Source organism: Varroa jacobsoni, unplaced genomic scaffold, assembly GCF_002532875.2.
Source record: "Varroa jacobsoni isolate VJ856 unplaced genomic scaffold, vjacob_1.0 scaffold_555, whole genome shotgun sequence".
Lineage (NCBI taxonomy): Eukaryota > Metazoa > Arthropoda > Arachnida > Mesostigmata > Varroidae > Varroa > Varroa jacobsoni.
Window position 1 is genome coordinate 443,524 of NW_019213457.1, and position 19,262 is coordinate 462,785.

Below are 19,262 nucleotides of genomic sequence, written 5' to 3' on the forward strand. Positions count from 1 at the left end.
CTTGGACACAATACAGGACATTTACTAATGAATACGGTGATACTACTTAAATACCACCATGCTGACGCATTTGAGCTCCTTGCAGCTCATGGCTTTCTTCGTCATTGTTTGACAAGCTGTACGCCTTTAAGTCTGCTGATGTACTTGTGTGTAATGTTATTTCCATGGTTCAATGGTTATATTTACAGATACAGCCTGCTGCCAACAAAAAAATCTAATGTTTATTTTTAAAAACCTCAGGTTTTCCAAAAGCAAAAGAAAACTAATACTGCCAAATCTTTAAAAAACCGAGGGAAACGCAATCAAATATTCCCTTTTTGTTTATACTAATAACCCAGTTATGGGTTATATCAACTGCTTGTATGGTCGTATTTCGCGCTACTATTTATCATTAACTCCTCTACAGCTAGAAAACTATGTACTATATCTGAGCCGATAGAGTTTTTCAAATATGTTAGAATGATGTTTACAGACACAAGCCGATTTTCTGCCCAATTTCTAGTTTGTTAACGGTCAAGTATTATGTACCATCGAAAAGTAAGCCTATCACAGTTTCTTCCGGGTTATACAGTTATCTCGATTTTATAATTCAGGTTGCTTCAAGTTCAGGCACTAAAGTAGATATATAATTTATCTAGGTGCAACAATTTATACATTTCAGCAAATAAATACTAGAAGTGCAATATTAAAAAACAACATATAAAACGTAAAAAATGTTTAAAAGATGAAGAACCGGAAACTAAATATTAAAGAATTATAAACTGAATATAAATATAAAATAAAAATCTAGTCACCACATTAACTTGTTCTCATTCTTTTGGTTTGGAAATTGGTTTGCAACTGCTTTCATTTCTTTAACTAGTCTCCATTTGTTATTGTATGTTCTCTATAGAAATTCTAGCACTTTGTAGGATGGTGTGTTCATCTTAATCGAACTTAGAAAGGGAATTTCATCACCCGGACAAAGTTATTACAATAAGTTAAAATAACTAATGCAACAGGTTTGTAAAGCTTGCCATTCCCATGTGCAACTTGTTCGTTAGCAGATGACAAATCTGGAAAAAAGTCAGTAAGATTATCCGCAAGATCTAATGCATAAACTTATAATAAAATCTATACAAGGTTGAACAAGTGTTTATCTACAACGCAACGATAGCATGACCGCTTATCTCTCATGTAAACCGGATTCACCACGTACTCTGGTTACTAAAAATCTTTAAGAATATGTTGCTCAAGTTCGAGTTATTAAGATGACCTCAGTGATGGTGTAGTAACAACGGGTTTGCCTACCAAACTTAGAAACACAAAAGGTAGCCGAGAGGTCAATTGTCTGAAAGAGTTCTTAACCACAGTATCTGATGTACAACTTGAAACGCTGAAGTCGTTACTTAAATAGCTGTGCGTTATTTAAAATGAGCTCGCTAGATGCCAGGAGTACTTCCCTTATATTATTAAAATTGAGCAAGTTCAAAAAAATTAAACTAAATCACCACAATAATTAAACTTCGCCGATGAGCTTATGAACAGTGCGAAATGTATGTAATTGATGTGAGCACGACCAATCAAAAATCCTCTGAAAGCTCCACCCATCGTTCTTTATCAGAAAATTCCTAAATCAGGGCAGAAAATTCAATAAGCCATGCAAATCTTGGTGAGAAACATATCCCCAGCAGACTGTTAATATGAACCGCCCGTAAGTCAGCAGATTCTTCATTGCATATAGCGCACTACTGGGAAGATCGCTATCTAACAAGCTTTCCAGCTATGTCAATTGTGTTATTTTCAACAACAGCTGAACCTAACATATAATAAAATAGTACTATTTCACAGCAGAGATGCACCTCAACTTTTGCTTCTCATATCTTTATAAGATTTATCAGAATTTAAAAAGGATACGTTATTCACTCAACAGTTTAACATACTTAAACCGAAGTGTTCTAATCGGATCAAATTCGTATTAGACTTTGGATTTTACTCGGGTATTTGTGTGCACATATATGTTCGAATATCGATGCTCGTAAGGTACTTTAAAAAGCAAGTAAAAAGTTTATGCAATTACACTCCTTAGGTGAGTAAATAATTCAGTTTGCCTCTTTTAACTAGCTATACAACTTCAACGCGTGTACCTGACTACTCATTATACTTAGGCAAATACTTAGACTAACAAACATTTCTGAGCTTTTAGTTTCTTTACGGAACTTAAGTGTATTTCCTTCTAATATGGGATATCAAACATATTTACAGGAAAAAAAAAATGGATGTATTCTAAATACGCAAGCAATAATGATATATCATAAAATATAAGCAATAATGATATTAGTACTTATTCTCTTTGAAAATTGCCTTTATGAGGTGAATAGGAGCCCTTAAATATTAGATTGCTAGCTTTGTTAGCTTTACCGAGTTGTTTCCCTCGAGCTCGTGCCGAAAAATAAACCTATGCCGTATAACTGCCCGATTAAATAAACAAGGTGAATAGTGACAGCCAATAAATATATTCTCGTTTTTTGTATATGATACATCAGTTTGGGCGTACTGATAATACATTTAAAGTGGCTAAGCTAATGTTTCTGTAAATTTTATGGTTTGACCTTTTTGCCTGATTAGCAATGAACCAAATTAATACACTATTACAAGAGAGAGAATGCCCTGTTTAAGATTTGCCCTTTACTGCCAATAACTCAGTAAATTACTAAAAATGAAGCTGAGCATAAGTAATTGGACCTTATGGAACTTTGTTCACCACAACGCTATATACCTATAAAGCATTCTAGTAATTACAGCTAGATCAGTTAGAGCTAAAGACCTTATACAGCAAATAAGTGCTAACTGTATGAGCCTCTTAAACGTACATCCCTCTTGTTACACGTGGCAAAATTAGTCGCTACAGGTATAGTTTTGCAAGCCACCACGATAGGTACATTGATATTGCGCAAAACTTTTTCTGCTCATCTGCTAAATGAGAGTCAAAAAAAGACAATGCAAATAACATCCAGATAGTTTTTCTTTGTAATAAACCTAATAAAGCTCCGTTCTTTGAAATCGATTAAGCATCTATTTTAAGCATTTATTTTTAGGCAGAAACACTTTAGAGCGATAAATATTGGAGTCTGTATGCCTATCGATTCGGTGCTCACTACCAAATAAGTCGTTTGGCTTGAATTTGGTTTGATTTCGGGTGGCCTCAATTCTTCCTCACATATATGTCTACGATCCACTTTTTCAGGTTTGATATCGATATAAAATGTTTGTCAACAATTTGCATTTAAGGAGATGAGTATCGATTAGACCGTGTCATTAGTCGCAACATTCTGGTGCTCTGGTATGCGCGTTGGAGTTTTGATACGGTGTCTGTTAACTTATAGCTGTAGCCAGTTCTCCATACGTCATTACAGGACACAGAAGCTTATTTTTACAGCCCTCTATAGTTCTGCTGCCATCTTTTGCCGCTCTACTTTTATTTTTAGTGCTGTTTTGGATACTAATTTTGAACAAAACCTCAAACAAATTCGGACACCGTTGACGGTGATCGATTCCACCCAACAAACTTTTTCACTTAATTCACCATTTTTAACTATCTATAATAGTTGTAGGCTTATTTATGTTTCTGCAGCTATCGCAAAGTCTCGACGCGGCTAAACGTTTCAATTTGGCACTTTGAAGTATAGTTGTTACAAAGAGTTGTATTGGATAATGCTCTGAATATGCGAACTGCATGACAGAGGCTCAGGCATAATCTTAATCACCAAATTTCAGGTTTATTTTCACATAAAAAAAACATTAGTTTTGAACGGGGTGTATACTTTATATTAGACGTTATACCTTTGATTTATCTTAGTTCACAAAAAATGACTAACAGTACCTTGAATCATGTCAATACTTATCGCCCTGTTCGCACCGATCGTAAATGCACATGCGAATTAGGCCGAATCGAGGAAGATCAGTTCTTTCAGTTTCTCTATAAAATTTGGGATCGATAACATCCCATTCAATACAAACCAGGTACCTAACGACCAATGCTGACTCATCAGCCTATGTAGTTCCGAGATATCATCATTCAGTTGAATGACTGTTATAGAACATTAGATTATACATTTTTCGAAATCTGGTCAAAGAGAATTTTGACCTGCGTTTTTTCTTTTGAAAAACGCTGTTGCCCAAATAACCTAGTGCATATAGCCTCAGCATCCTCTATTTTATGCACACTTACAATCTAAAAAAAGTAACACTGGCGAAATCCCATGTATACTTCTTAGCGAAAAAAATTGGTTTTGCCGGAAGTACCGAATTTTGCACAGAGATATGACTTTCAGCAGTATAATAACAAAATTTAGCAAATTTTGTTTCGGTAAAGAGTCGCTGTTGCCTATGTTTAGTATTTCTTGCGACTCAAGATGCATACGCAATGAGCTGAAGTTTATGATTTACGCTATGCAGTTAAAATTAACTTAAACTTAAAGCCGACGGTCTAAATTATTTAACTCCTTACGCTGCCATAATAGAATCCATGTTTAAGGTTTTTTTGATATGTTACGTTTTTCAAATACTTTTCTTTTAGCCTTGCTGACCTAATATTAAGATAAGTCAAACCAACATTAAGTAGTACAAACCAAGGGTATCCGCATGCACACATTTATGTAATTTGAAACGTAGCAAAAAGCAATTTCATTGTATCATTCTAATGTTGTGACTTTGCTTTCACTCACTATAAATATTTCACATATTTATAAAAAAAAAATTTGAAATTATAAATTACACAAAATATGCGTTTTTTTTTACTACGAAAAAAGCTGATTCTACCTACACGTATGCACAAGCGTTCACCAATTTCGACAAAAGCTAATAGCTCTAAACTTCCGTTTCTCTTTTTGTTTAACTAGACGCTTCATATTTGTGCGGAGTTGAACTATGCTTCCAAGAAAATCGGAACAACGTGCGGTAGCTTTAGAAAGAACAATGAGTCTCATCAAAGTGTTAAACTAGTCATTATGTAAAATATTACATACAACTATAATAGAAAATTATTTTTCCATTAAAAATGTTTAATAAGGTAGGCGGGAAAAAGCGTTGAAGACTAGAAAAGGATATATTGCGACCAGAACCGTGCATTTTTAATATGTTATTATTGTTACACTAGAGAGTATTTCCGAAAAATTTAAGAACAATGAAATTTAGAAAAGCCCATATGGTGCCTGAGGTGAAGTTTCGGAGGACTACTTCGAGGGTTCACTACGCTAATACACCAGCTCAGATTTTGCTGCTTGTATCAGTTATTTGTCATACCTTTTGATCTCCATTTCACCCCATATCTTGCATTTATCCAGCCTAGATCCACGTTACTTTTTTTGTCTTTAAGATTTAATAAATCCTTCAGAAAGAATAGATGCGAGCCGTTAGACGAGATCAATGAAAGCTCGTTAAAATAACTGAGCTTTATCTCAAACATCAATGAATGTTTCGGAGACTAGAAAACAAAATGAACTGGCGTATCGAATAAAGGAAAATTATTTTTACGGCGACAAAAACACTTTGGAAGATCAGCCTCAAAACTTTTTAATTAACTCTCACATCCGTATTTTCCCAATTTAAATGGTAGTCTTCAAACACTGAGATATATTCTTAAACAAAGGTATCCAACAAAGAAGATGGCAAAAACCCTGCTCGAATTTTGGCGCTTAACACGACGACGCTCGGCACACATGTTTACATGGAGAAAAACCCATTCTTCTAATATTAGCTACTACATTAGCAGCACTCCAGGAAGTTAGTCTCCAAACCAAGAATGTAGAAATAGTTGTTGATTGCAACTCCATTTCAATGAAACAGCTACTTCTTAAAAATTCCATGTCTTACAGTGATAACCGATGAAATCGTGTAACCAGAATCATCTTTGTAGTAGTCTCGGTTGCTAAAACTATTTCTCTTTCTATTGCCTTGATAAAAACCTTTCTTATATGTAGTGATACAGGCTTAACATCTACAAAATGGCCTAACAACATAACAGAAGCACTCTCTTTTTCAAGCTATCCAGAAAATCGCGAGATCTCCACTCGTTGAGCTTTATTTCTTCTGCAACAACTTGAATGTGGTATGGCATGCTTCCAACCAGCAAAACAATAAGCGGTCGGATTGCGGTATTCTGCACAAAGAATACGGCGAACTGCTTGAAAGCACTGACGACCCAGTGCCATAGTAGTTACTTTGGTAGAAGCTATACGTAGATAAAAACCGTAAAGGCAATAGTAGCTGTGGCAATAGCAGCACCGTACAACGGTTAAGCTGCTATCAACATATGTATGGGAGAGGCGAATTTTTTTTATATTTATTTAAGAGTTGTAGCTTAGGGAATGACAAAGCGTACTAAGTCGACCTATCACTAGCAAAAACGATTAGGATGCATCGGGAGGCTTTTCTTGTCAGCATTGATTAAATATCAGTTCTCAAATCTTGTGTGTGTAAATAAGAGTTACCATCGAATTGATAACTGACTATGCCACCACGCAATGCAGTTTGTTTTGAACAACCATGTTTACCATCCGTGAAAAGAAGTAATCAAGGTCAGATAGAGACGCCTTTCAGGACAATAATAAAATGCCAGGTATCAATTCTCAAAGTGCATTTTTATCAATTTTTGTTTCTTCCGCCTATATATTTGTTTCCCAGTCATAATTATATATTTGAAAATACAGAGTAAATAGCATAAGAGCTGCCTGTGTTCCAACAATACGGGTAACTTGGGACACGCGTGTTATTAGTCCGAGTCGTAAAAATACCGTTCCTTTCTCTTGGTAAATCGACATTATTTCGTATGCCTTATAGTACTAAATTCTATTTATACATACACTATTTTTCGACCTGCCTGCCCGTCTAGAAATAAATGGTACCTGTAAGTGATAAATTAAACCTTTGGTATCATACAATGTTTCGTGTATACAATATTTTTCGAGGGAAATATGCTCTTTTTCCTTTCAGGCTCAAAAATAAAGACAAAATTATATCCTAGAACAAAAAAATGCACTGGTTACTATTGGCCAAATCAATTGTCTTTAAAATAGAAACGTATGTCCCCTATAGTTGTTTGTTCGTTTTGGCTTGGTTTGTCATTAACATATATTTAAGAATTAGGGTTACATTTGTGATATGGGAGGTTAGACATTACATATTGAACAAGTCTTTTACAACAGACATAAGTGAAACCTGGACATTAGGGGTAACTGTTTTTCTTATTTTATAGCGATAATGATTCTTTCATTTGCATATATCCTGTTTTAAAAGGGATTTTGTTAAAAAAAATAGTAAAGAAGACACATATAGATAGTGCAGCTTTCTCGGAGTCAATGTCAGTCGCAGCGCACACTACAATTTACCACGCAAATCGATAATGTTTGCGTGCATATACTTCGGACACAGATATTCACTTAGCCTGTCAGCGGCAAAATTGCCTTAGATAATTTTTACTTGACCGGCATCTCTGAGGGCACCTAAAGCATAAGAAATACAATACATTATGGTTAGTTAGTCGAATAGAGTGTTTTGCGACAGGTTATTTAATCCAGATAAAATACTAAACTTATAGTGGCTTATGCTTAACCTATACAAGCTTACTGTTAAATCACTGCACAGCTCATCAGTAATTACCCTTGTGTAGGCTTCATAGGCAAATGACTACGGCGTGTAATATGGATGTTATAAATCAGAAATACAGAAGAAAAACAAGCAATTGCATTTGCACTATATCATAAAATAGCAGGCCCTGAATGCCATTCTAATTTTTCATTCAAATTTTTATCTTTATTTTTGATTCAAATTTAATGACAACACCATAAGCATTAACCAAATGACATTTAAAACATAATAATTTTTCAGTTTTAAATTTTCATCTTGAAACATATACGCACTATCAGCATTGTACTGTCAAACGTGTATGGACTAACTGGAAACTCACTATTCGATTGTATAATGGATTAATAAATAATTAAAATAATTTTTTCCTTTTATATAACTTCTGAATTTGTATATTTATGCGTAGCATGGCGGGACTTCAAAAAATTATAACTGGTATATTAGACTTGGATGTTCGAGGCAGTCTCGTAATACATTTTCTATCTTCTAAACATAACTGGATCCTGTAAATTTTTGGCTGAGTAATGGCTAAAGAGTGATGCGTGAGGAAAGTGATAATGGTCCGGTTTCTACTATAATTACTACAAAGCGTACCTCACGATAAGCTGAAGAGCATATCAAAACCGATAAGCCTAGAATTTGAAGACAAGGTGAATGGATTGTAACATAAATTTCTAGTTAGAGGGGGTGCATAAAGAACATTTTATTAATCTCAAAGATATGAGTCACGTACTATTCGACTTGTAGGAGTTCCATGAGAAATACGTTATCCAACCTCATTACTGTCAATACATATACAATTAACCTTTGGGTACAACATTCAAGAAGTACGTACTCTCGTTGCAGCAAGGTAAGCATCAGATTTTTATCGTCCTATTTGATTATACGTATACGTAAGTGGGAATCTTTTCTTGACGGCCACTTTTCTTGAACGCCACGGATACAGGCCATAGTAGCACGACCAAGGTTGAAATATTAAGCGAAGTTAACACTGCGTATCAGCGCTGCTACCTGGTACACCATTCGATGCCGGCTGCGTTATGAGAAACAAAATCTTATCCAATTAGTTGTCACTGCAGCTTGAATTAGGACATTGATGTGGGTCTACTATTATTATGATGAAATTAGCTCTTGTTGGTTATAATACGAGTGTTGCGATTATTGGTGCGCTCATGTGCACTATCACACATTCATCACATACTTTACTCATAGGTTAACAGGCCTTGCAAAGACGCGAAGTACCCAGTCATCTGCTATTGTAACTAAATAAATTAGTTACTCAACACTTTTTCCCCATTTTCAGAGAACTCGAGATGAAAAACCAAAATCGTTTATTAATGCAAGATTAAAGGTTGTGCTAGGCTATACTTGTCTAGATACGCAGACATAATGAAAATTCCTAACAAACAATATTTTGCTAATAACACAATCTGATTATCCGAAAGTGTAAGTTCAAACTGAGCGGTTTTCTGTTCTTTATACGCTTAGTTTGTAGTTGAAATTTGGTTTAAAAACCTTTTCGTGAATTAAAAGGCAAAAAGGATTCAGATTAAACTAGAGTAATATATAAACATGACCTTATCCTATTTTCGGTCACTTTGTAATAATCGCATTTCAATATTTTGCTTGCCAATATTGTGCACGCCAATTAAACTGACTGCCAAATTCTTCGCGTTAGAAAATGATCAAGGGCGGCCGGACGTTTCGTGTATAAAAGAGTGAAACAGCGGCAAAGTTTATTCTAGAAGTATTTATATGCATTATAAGTTCATATCAGACCTTATTTCATAACGTTGAAAATCAATAGTAAGATTATATTAGCAATATATTGCATTAGTTTATTACTTACGCAACCCGTTGCATGAAAAATGATTAATCTCTTCTTTTTCATCATTTCTCTTTTATTATAAGGACTGACATTACTGAGTCCGTCACTACCAAGAGTAGTTCAAGGCGTAAAGGCCGATGTAATATCTGAACTTCTTCAAGAGAACGTCTTTAAATAAATCTAAGCATGTAGGGTAAGTATTACACTTCAAAAAGGTCGAAAAGTAAATATATTAATGGATAGTATTGGTGTAAACAAATCGACTTCTACTATAAGGGTAACACAAAAAGATAACGGTCCTGGGCAAATACCTTTAGTTAAATACGCACGTATTTTGTTTCTGAAGTTCGTATCCTGAGGTTCGTGTTTCACAAAAGACAATGAAAGCTAATGCAATCTTTCTAATAACGTCATGATTTAATGGTTTGAGTGTCAGCGGCATGGATAAAAAAATTCTCATAATAATTACATTTCTTGAGAAGGCAGTCTGCTGATCATGTTAGTATATGCAGACATTCTGGGCATTAAGTTTATCACAGGTTTGTCCATTAAAGTGTTCCTGCCTAAATACCAATACTTCTAATCAAGACTGGAATAGAAGTGGTTTAGGGATTTTTGAAAAAGAGCGGTGTTCTTCCACGACTGAGTGTTAGCTTCCAAAATTTTGTTCGATTCTATTCAGAGGTGCTCTTCCTGTACTTTTAGTGCCCAGGACCTCGCTAGATCTACGAAGTTTATTCTTGGAGACTCTTGACGTTATAGAAGCTAAAACTTTGTGCGGAAGATCTGCTACATAGGAGACTCGCTGACGACAAGTTCAAAGCATTCATACTTTCCTAGTAACAAGCCTAGGACGAACGTTCCAGCAGTGTTACAAGTTGCACTTCGCATATCGCAGTACACGCCATTATGGAATATGATTTCATATAAGTTATGCCCCATCATTGCGTAAATTTCCTATGCAGTTGCACTCAATAGGTTTAGATTTGACATATCCATTGAGTCTAAAGTATCTGTTAAACTATGGATTATTTTCTAAATAATCATAATGAGTAGCGTCTTAATATTGTTAGCAAGGAAAGCATGGTGACTAAATAAATAAAGCGCTTAAAATCAAGTATACGGGCATAATGATGCGTATTTCCGCATATTAACGGTTTGTTATAGCAGCGTACTACATTTGCGAAGGTTGCGCCGTACGGCAGTGGTATGAATATCTTACGTAGTTGCGCTAAGATCGTAAAACAATCCCCTAAGTTATCCACAGGCAACTAATCATTTTAAATATTTATTAACAGCTATAGATTTTAGGTATAAACAGATGACACATCCGTAAGAATCAAGAAAAGACTATGTATGTTTTTATCGTTTCCTTGTTCAATGTAATAAATAATTGTGGCCTATTGTTTGCAACGTACCATAAATAGGGAATGTGTTGATATTTGGTTCATGTAATCCTGAGTCTTCACAACTACATCAACGATTTTACGATAATAGATTTATATCAATTATATAAAATTAATCGTAAAGTAAGTATACCTAGAAGCTTAAAATACATTAGTCATTCTTTAAACACATGACTGTAGTAAGTAGCTATCGATACTAAGGCATCGACCAATTTAATTTTACTCTGAGTGCTCGTTTGCGTATTGTTAGATCAGTCTAATACTATTACTAATACTATTGTATTAATCAATCATAGTAAGCTAATCTTGCGAAAAGGCTTAAGTAGAAGGGAAGAAAACCAGCGGTGGTGCTATCACTTAAGAATCGTTTTGAACATCCAGAACTGTTACTACCAGAACTATTAACATGAGGTACTGATAGATTATATATATTGTGGCACATTTTTTGCGCATACATCGATGAAGGCATCCGTAACAGACGTGTTTAAATGATGTAACTCCCATTCAAAAACCTAAGAATGCGTGAAAGGTGCCAGTTCAATCCTTATCGTGAGTCTTGATGCTCTTCCATGGAAATTTTCCTCTAGTTTGTCAGAAGCCGTATATTTACCAGAAACCAGATCTCATAAGTTTATAATTTGGACGGGAATTCCTCCAGTACGATGATATTGAACAGTAGCTGTTTCTCATATTCTGACGACTAAACTTATTCTTCCGCCCTAATGTGTTTGTGGTTTTGTTCCAGAGGGCGCTAGCTTTTTGTAGCAATAAAAATTGCGGATGAATACATGCCTGTCAAGGCAAACGGCCCGTCAAAATGTGTTCTAGCTTATACCAAATACGCTGAATATATATATATATACGCTAGATTACCAAATAAATGTTATATTTTCTAGTTTTTTTTCTAGTTTTTACCGTCCATGAAATCTTTCAAACAGTATAAATTATTCCATGTGTATTTTTCACATACACTATTTATAATAAACAATGACATCGCAAGTATATACTGGCACCAGCATTTAGGAAAAGTGTGATCTTAAGTGTATCAATTGCAACAAAATGATAATGCTACATCAGACGCATAGACAAAGGCCGGGAGTAAAAACCAGTGTTTTAGGAGACGATTCATTCTCTGCTAAAGAAATCACTTGTGCTTTTGCTGGCTGACAAGGAGATAACTGAAAGGCTCCCGAGATATTAAGTAAGCATATTGTTTCTAACATCCGGACGCAGCAGCCAAAGGAGCGTTGCTGGGCTCCTTGCCTTCTGGCATTTTCGCTGAAATTAGCAACTCGATAGCATGCATGCCATGTCATTATTGGCACTAGCATCATCGTGGAAAGCAACGATATCCAAAGCAATCGCGTTGAGAAAAGCCGTCACTGGTTCTTCCGTTACTCAGCGGTCGCCGAAAAATGCGGTTGAATAGTTAGTAGCGACCGCGGGTTTCTAGTGCTTCAGGTACGCTGACTTCAGATCTTTTCTCCTTTTTAGTCTGGATCTCTTTTGCTTGAATAACCGAGCAAAATTAAATTTCGTTGCTACAAGCTCATATTTATAACCGTAATATAGGACATCATCCTACATTATATTATATCCTAATAAACGAACAATTGAAGCTACCCTGTAAATAGAATTTTATCAGAGACGCGCTGCAAAACTAAGTATTTCTATAGAATATGCAAAAGCTAATTGTGGAAATACATATTTGTATTCAGACATTATGATGGGACTGTCAATAACTCTAAGGCCCATCTTCTTTTTGACTGTGTTTTATTACAGAGACTTTACCATCTTTAGGAATAAAATCCCAACCTAGATAAGACAACAAGTCATATGAAGCCATCTCAATTCCTATGCCTTATAAATGTCCCTTGTTCAACTAGGCTCTCTAAAATACAATTTTTTAAAATTGTATTTTGTAGTTTTTATATTTTTTATTTTGTTTTTATTCCCACTCACCTTGTGTATACCTTTTTCATCTTTACATATAGATACACAAATGCATAGGCATATACGTAGTGATTACACGTAGATTTATATAACCATTGACAAAAACAATCCATAACTTTAATAAATCATAAATTATTTTAATAAGTACGAGGCTGCTTATAAAAATGCTAGAGACAACAGCTATGCAATAGGAAACTTTTAATGTCAAATATTAATTTAATTGTTTTAACGTCAAACTAGAAGAACCTCATCTAATGCTGGAAATAGATTACCTTAATTATAATAACTGCCTACTTAGTGTAAACAATGAACTGCTTTAGAGTAGCATCTGACAATTTAAAGAAAATCAAAAGTCGATCTACCAGACGCTATTATGGGAAGAATAAGGCCAGCACGTGCTTACGGACATTAAACATGATGCATATCGGTCGTGTGCTGTTCCGAGTACTGACGAGATCAAATAAAATCGCTATCTTTTTTTAACTATTGTTGCACTATATTATATTATTGCACGCAAGCTGCAACCCTACGGGTAACGATGACACTCCCTCTCGCAAGAATCGGATCCGCCAAACTGGGCATTAAACTAACCAAAGCTGACTACCACGCTGCTCAAAAAGTAATTTCAAGTTGTCTATAAATCAAGATCTATTTGTTTAATCATTTAGATAATATCTATGTAACTGTCGAGTTATACATACGCACACCGCCCGCTTCTTTCTTCACAACTTGTGAACTTGCACTTATTAAACTTCTAAGTGGTAAGCAATTTTTCTTTGCGTGTGACATACTACCTCATGTGTTTCAATTTGTTTACACAAATAAACGTTCGAACAAGACAGGTCGAAATGTTTGGCATCAAATTAGGAGCAAATACGGGCCGCCTTGCTAAAGCTCTACAGGTAGTCCGTTTAAAGCTATAAAACGACCTGGAAGAGAGAAAAACAAATTGGCAAAAACGTCATCGTATTGACAAACATTTCCAGCTTATTTCTAAGGGCATTTTACGTAAGGATGAAATCTTTGTTTTCTCGGCAATCTCGAAATACACTATCAGTCTCAAAAACTAGTCTTTACGCATTGCTTAGATCGCTATTTGTAACATTTTCCACAACTTGACTATGCTTAATTTCGTTTTTAAAGCTAAACATCATGCAGCCTTTCTGCTGCTCAGTATTCATCTTACGGAAAATGGACAAACACCTTGTGTACGCTTCTCTTTAGGTTTAAAATTATATGGAGACACGGCTCGTGCGTTTATATTCAAAAACGAATAGTTTAACTTAGATTTTTTAGGTGATTAACTTCTGCACGAAATTCGGAATCGCAGTAACTCTCTAAATAACGTAATGTTTGAGAAAAAAATAGTAGTAATAGTAACGTCAATAGCACCAGGCACGCGTAGCCAAAGACTAAGGATTCCAAAGCTTATTTATTTAATAAGCTGCATGCTATTTTAGTGAAGTACACGCAACCAGTAGATAGACACATTTTACATTCAAAGAGCTATTTTTGTACGCTTAATCGTAGTACAAGGTGATGTAACATATGTGGAAAAACGCATGGCTACTTTATGGCAATGACGACAAAGTAGGCCACAATGCAGTACTATATCACTCACAACTTTTTCTACAGCATTAGTTCAAGCATCCTATCTTTTTTACTATTAACATTTATATATTTTTTCTATCGTACAGTTCGTCTTGTTGGTTCTTTTTTATTAACGTATTAGCCACCGCTAAAATTAGCCCATGAATTCCTCCATATGTGACTCGACGTTGTAATGTTCACACCAGCTAATGCATCGTCCTGTGCTAACTACGATGACGTCATATGGCACCCAATGGGGAAATGAGTCAAAGTATTACTCAAAGCTCCAGCCGTCACATGGGTTTACTCCAAGGCCACCTTAAGCCAGTTTTTTTTAAAGAGATTATTATGTATTTATTAAATATTAACTTGTTCTCAAGTCAGCCTATCTATTAATGGTTTCTAACATTGTAGTAGTATGGTTAGCGCTGATTCATTTATCTAATTTAAGCACCCCATTGATTGTTTTATATGTGAATCGGTATTACGATGATTATGTTATTTTCAGCTTACGCTCCATTATCCGACAACACGCACGATAGAGCAGCATACTACTTTTAGTTCCACACAGAATTATTTCTTTGATACTTCGAGTTATGCTTCCAAATCATGTTACAACTAAGTCAGCATGACGTAGCAAGATTGATGGAAAACTGATCTTTTAGACAGCAATATAATAATGGCCGATCGTACACCTAAAACATTTAACCTACTACTGATAATTTTATATAGCTTTACTTGCACTTTACGGGAACACTGTTCTGATGGTTTACGATTCGCCAATTCAATTACGCTTAGGACGATCTCCTCGTGTAGCTTACATTTTGCCTTGTTATACTGTGTCAAGTAATGCATAACTGCTGCTTTGCTTTTTTCTGTTTTCCAAACTTTCTGACAAGCAGAATCACATCGTAAATTCCTTAATTTAATGCAAAAATACTGTTATTTCTAATTGGAGATATTTTTTTGACTCTTTATTTTCAAATAATTTTCTCAGTTGTTGGAAGTGATCACAATGTGTGCTCACTGCAGAACTTTTATTATCGGTGCACTCAATAGCCCTTGCCATACTTACCCATAACTCATACCACTGTATACCCGTATTTATTCAATAAATGTTTTTTCCGAACGTTTTTTTGGCCCTTTTTTATATGGTAAATAGCTTCACCATTATACCTTTTAGTAAAGAGGCGGTATAATTTCAATACGCTTTTAATTGTTCTGTTTAACATACCTACCATTCGAAGACATTTCTACATTTTATAAAATATTTGGTGTTTCACTTTTTGTTTTCATGAGATATCATGGATTTAATTTTCGTATGCTTATCTAGCACGCAAATAATGGCTAAAGAATAAATTATTAAACAGATATTTTTCATAATGAAATCAATAAAACCGCTGTACATTTTGATACGCATGCCTATAGCATTTTCTAGCATGAGAACAGCTATGCTTAAGTTAAGGTGTAGTGAAAGATCCATGGTAAGCACATTTTAAGGTAACTGTGGTCAACCATTGGCCAAAGATTCCAAAATATCTTAACTTAGTCATGTGCTATTAACTTGTGCAATAAATAGTGACAATGTTTTTTGTTTTGTATGGAGATTTCTACCGCAGAGGATAACTACACAAACAGTATGTAGATTCCGAATACACCGCTACTTACTATTAAACTGTAGCAATATTGAAGTATACAAGTAGATGCACTTCTAGGTTGCCGTCAAATTACATCTGGCAAGTCTGACAGTTTCTGAGAGAAACGCAAAAGCTCCATTCTATAATTGGGTTTTTCGCATTTATCTAGAGAGCGATAATATATATGGAAAAAAAGTGTAAGAGAATAATTTGTAAAGACGTACCTACTTTTGTAGTCAATGTTTACTAAGTACTACAACAGATACACAACCATTCAGCATAACTTTTCCATGCTGATGTATATTCATAATAAATTCGTCTTTTTATTTAATTTCTTTATCACATTCTGTTCCTACTTCATATTGTATGTTTCGGATTGTACCTATTATTACTTGAACTCCTCATTTTATTTCTCCATTCTTCCCCTTGGACTAGTAAATAAATTTTCTTCTGGCGAAGTTAAATGCGCTTAACAGTTGGTCATAGTAAGTGAACTATTTCGATCGAAAACATCTTTCCGAAATAAATTTGGTCTCTTTAACACGTGAAATGTATAAAACAATATTACTAACTTAAACTAACATGTGCATTTATGAGACATAAAGATCTGCCATCTAAATTGGCAGAGTTCGCTACCACCCAATGCATAAGAATTGACCGTTAGGTTTTAAACGAGAATATCAAATAGTTGGAGAGTTCAGACGCATTTGACGAGAAACACATGTGAAAGATGGATACAATGCATACAGAGGGTTGTAGCCTGAAAAGTATCGCCCGCCACCACGTTCGGCTTTTTTTTTTTCAGTCATTTGGGGGCAAGCACTTTATATAGAGACCATCTATTTTTAGCGTGCTATCAGTGCTCCGCGTGCACTACTGTGCCTTCTTATTTATTTAAATACCTTTATCTGGCTTTATTATACTTTAACTAATCTTTTAGATTCAACTTCTTCCGCATTTATTCTCATGCTTTTTTCTATTCCGTAAAGCAGTAGTTGTTCATTGATCCGATATAATTTGAACAGTGGTGGCTTCTACGCCACGAAACGAGTGCGCAACACGTAGGGGGCAACAGCCTGCTAGTCCAGGACGGACCAGCGGAAACAACAGCTAGAAGCAAGACGTGAATTTCGATGTTGACTACGCTTTTCCACAGAACCGCGCCTGAAATCTGCTAAATTAGTCTATTTGCGCATAGTTAATCCCAGTTAATTTAGGAAACTGGTTGATATACTTTTACTTTTTACTTACCTTGATGGACGAGGTATTCATCGCCATGCGTAAGACAGATAACAGCTACTACAATGACAGATACTCCAAGTAGCCAATATAGTAGGTTAAACACAACCATAAGGTATTTCAGACACACATAACAACCTCTCAGAGCCATCACGGCTGCTGAACTGCTTTCTGCAGTTACGTCGAACGTTGTCGAAATACGCGGTCACAAACCACGCTTGTGCTTGCTATTCTTGTTATTGATATTGGTTCTACACTACTAGCAAGGGATTTTTTTGATATTTGAAAAAGCGTGCTGCTTTTCACCCGGACACGTTTTACCACCTTCGTGCCTTCCCCCTACGTACGTTACTTCAGGGCACTGCAAGACTAGCACGGTGGCACAGCACACTATGATAAGAAACTCTATACTAGCACCAGCAGCAGTGCTAACGACAATCAGAAAAAAAGGTAGTGTCAGAAATGGCTGTTGTAGGTCATGTGCTTATAGCTTAGCCACCACTCACTTTACTCGTCGTTGCTCTAGGCTACAGACAGTTGGTGACGATTGCCACTGACCGTTGAAGTCGTTGCCGTTTCAAACAGAAGCGCAACCGACCAACAAACCAATAATAAACACAACTGCATACAACGCTACGGTGACGACTTTGCGGCTACTGTTGCTACTACAGCGGCTCTGTCTGCATCTACTAGGCGACTCTTATAGGCTGCTATTGGCTTACCGCAACCATACACAAACGCATATCGGCAGGCATTCTTCACTGTTTCTTACTTGTCCTGGCTCGCTTGATTGGTAGCTCACACTCGACCGCTCGTTCCATTCGCCAAGGCAATCTCACTCACCCGTGTGCTCCTCTGGGCGCCCGTTACCGCTCCGCCGCCATCGCCTTTCCCCATTCTGAATGGCCCTTTCCTATTCTCTTGTCTGGGTGCTGCCCGGCACGAGCAAAACGAACGAAACAAAGGAATGAAGGCTCCACTTTAGGTTAGCAGGCTTCAGTCATAACCCAACGCGCAGGACAAGTAACTTGATTTTCATCCTGAGAAAAGGTCGGGCGTGTTTGTACGGCTGCGACGCGAAGATAATGTAATTTTACAATACGGAATTTGCTCGTACTAGTACAGAATTGTGTGACCTATTTCGAAAACAAACTTAGGTGTATACTACTAATGATTTTTTTGCGTACTTATGACGATATTGACTGTCCTAAATGCTTGTCAGAAGCACGAGCTATTAGCAACCGGTGCAAGCAAACAAGTACTAGAATGCTGATCTTTCAAAATGTCGTACTAAGTTTTTTTTTAGAATGTCAGACTAATGTATTACGCCCATACCCTAACGTATTATTCAAACAGTAATGTTTACACGGCATTATTTTCATTTCACACAGTGTGTGCATATGTTGTATGTGTTTGTATGGATACCCACCTTACAGCTAGTTCTAAATATTTTTTATTGTTTGTTGTTATCAGAGCCCGTTGAGTACCTAGAGATGATTTACAAGTGTTCTCAAGAAAGCTAAGACAAGGTACTCGAAGTTACGTGGGTTACAATCTAGCAAGTACTTTCCTCTGGTAAACTCGCTGAACGTACTCCAGGTTTGACGCAGATTCTATTTCCATTTTTCTGACCGTTGCCATCGCGGAAAAATTCTAAGCATGCCTCCAAAAATATGATTTTAAAAAACAAACCAAGCGTCTTAAGTCGTTGCCCTATTTGCGGCTTCTGCGAACTGTATGAAAAGCGTATAGGTCACTGAGGTTAGGCTGATACAGCGAAATCTGATGCAAGAGTACCCCTGCGGGAGTTCCTATGTGTACTTATATACAGGTTTTTAAGCTATTTTTGTACCCAAAAAGTGCTTCAGAGGTACTCGGTACCCGTATTATGTGTCTTTACCTTATTAACAAACAGTCTCATATAGGGTAGCTCTATATGACTTGTCATTACTTGGCAAATAAATTTTCATATTATGTATTTACACA

General features: G+C 35.9%; 1 protein-coding gene across 2 annotated transcripts in view; it reads right to left on the reverse strand.

The window, feature by feature from the left end:
• LOC111261408 (tetraspanin-8) overlaps positions 1 to 18,132 on the reverse strand; it is a 36,843-nt gene extending 18,711 nt beyond the window's left edge. For both annotated transcript variants that reach the window (XM_086968715.1, XM_022834868.2), the window contains exon 1: positions 17,289 to 18,132. In XM_086968715.1, coding sequence (XP_086824841.1) covers positions 17,289 to 17,427 — 139 coding nt within the window. In that variant the 5' untranslated portion in view covers positions 17,428 to 18,132. The remainder of the gene's footprint in view (positions 1 to 17,288) is intronic.
• Between the last annotated feature and the right edge of the window lie 1,130 nt (positions 18,133 to 19,262).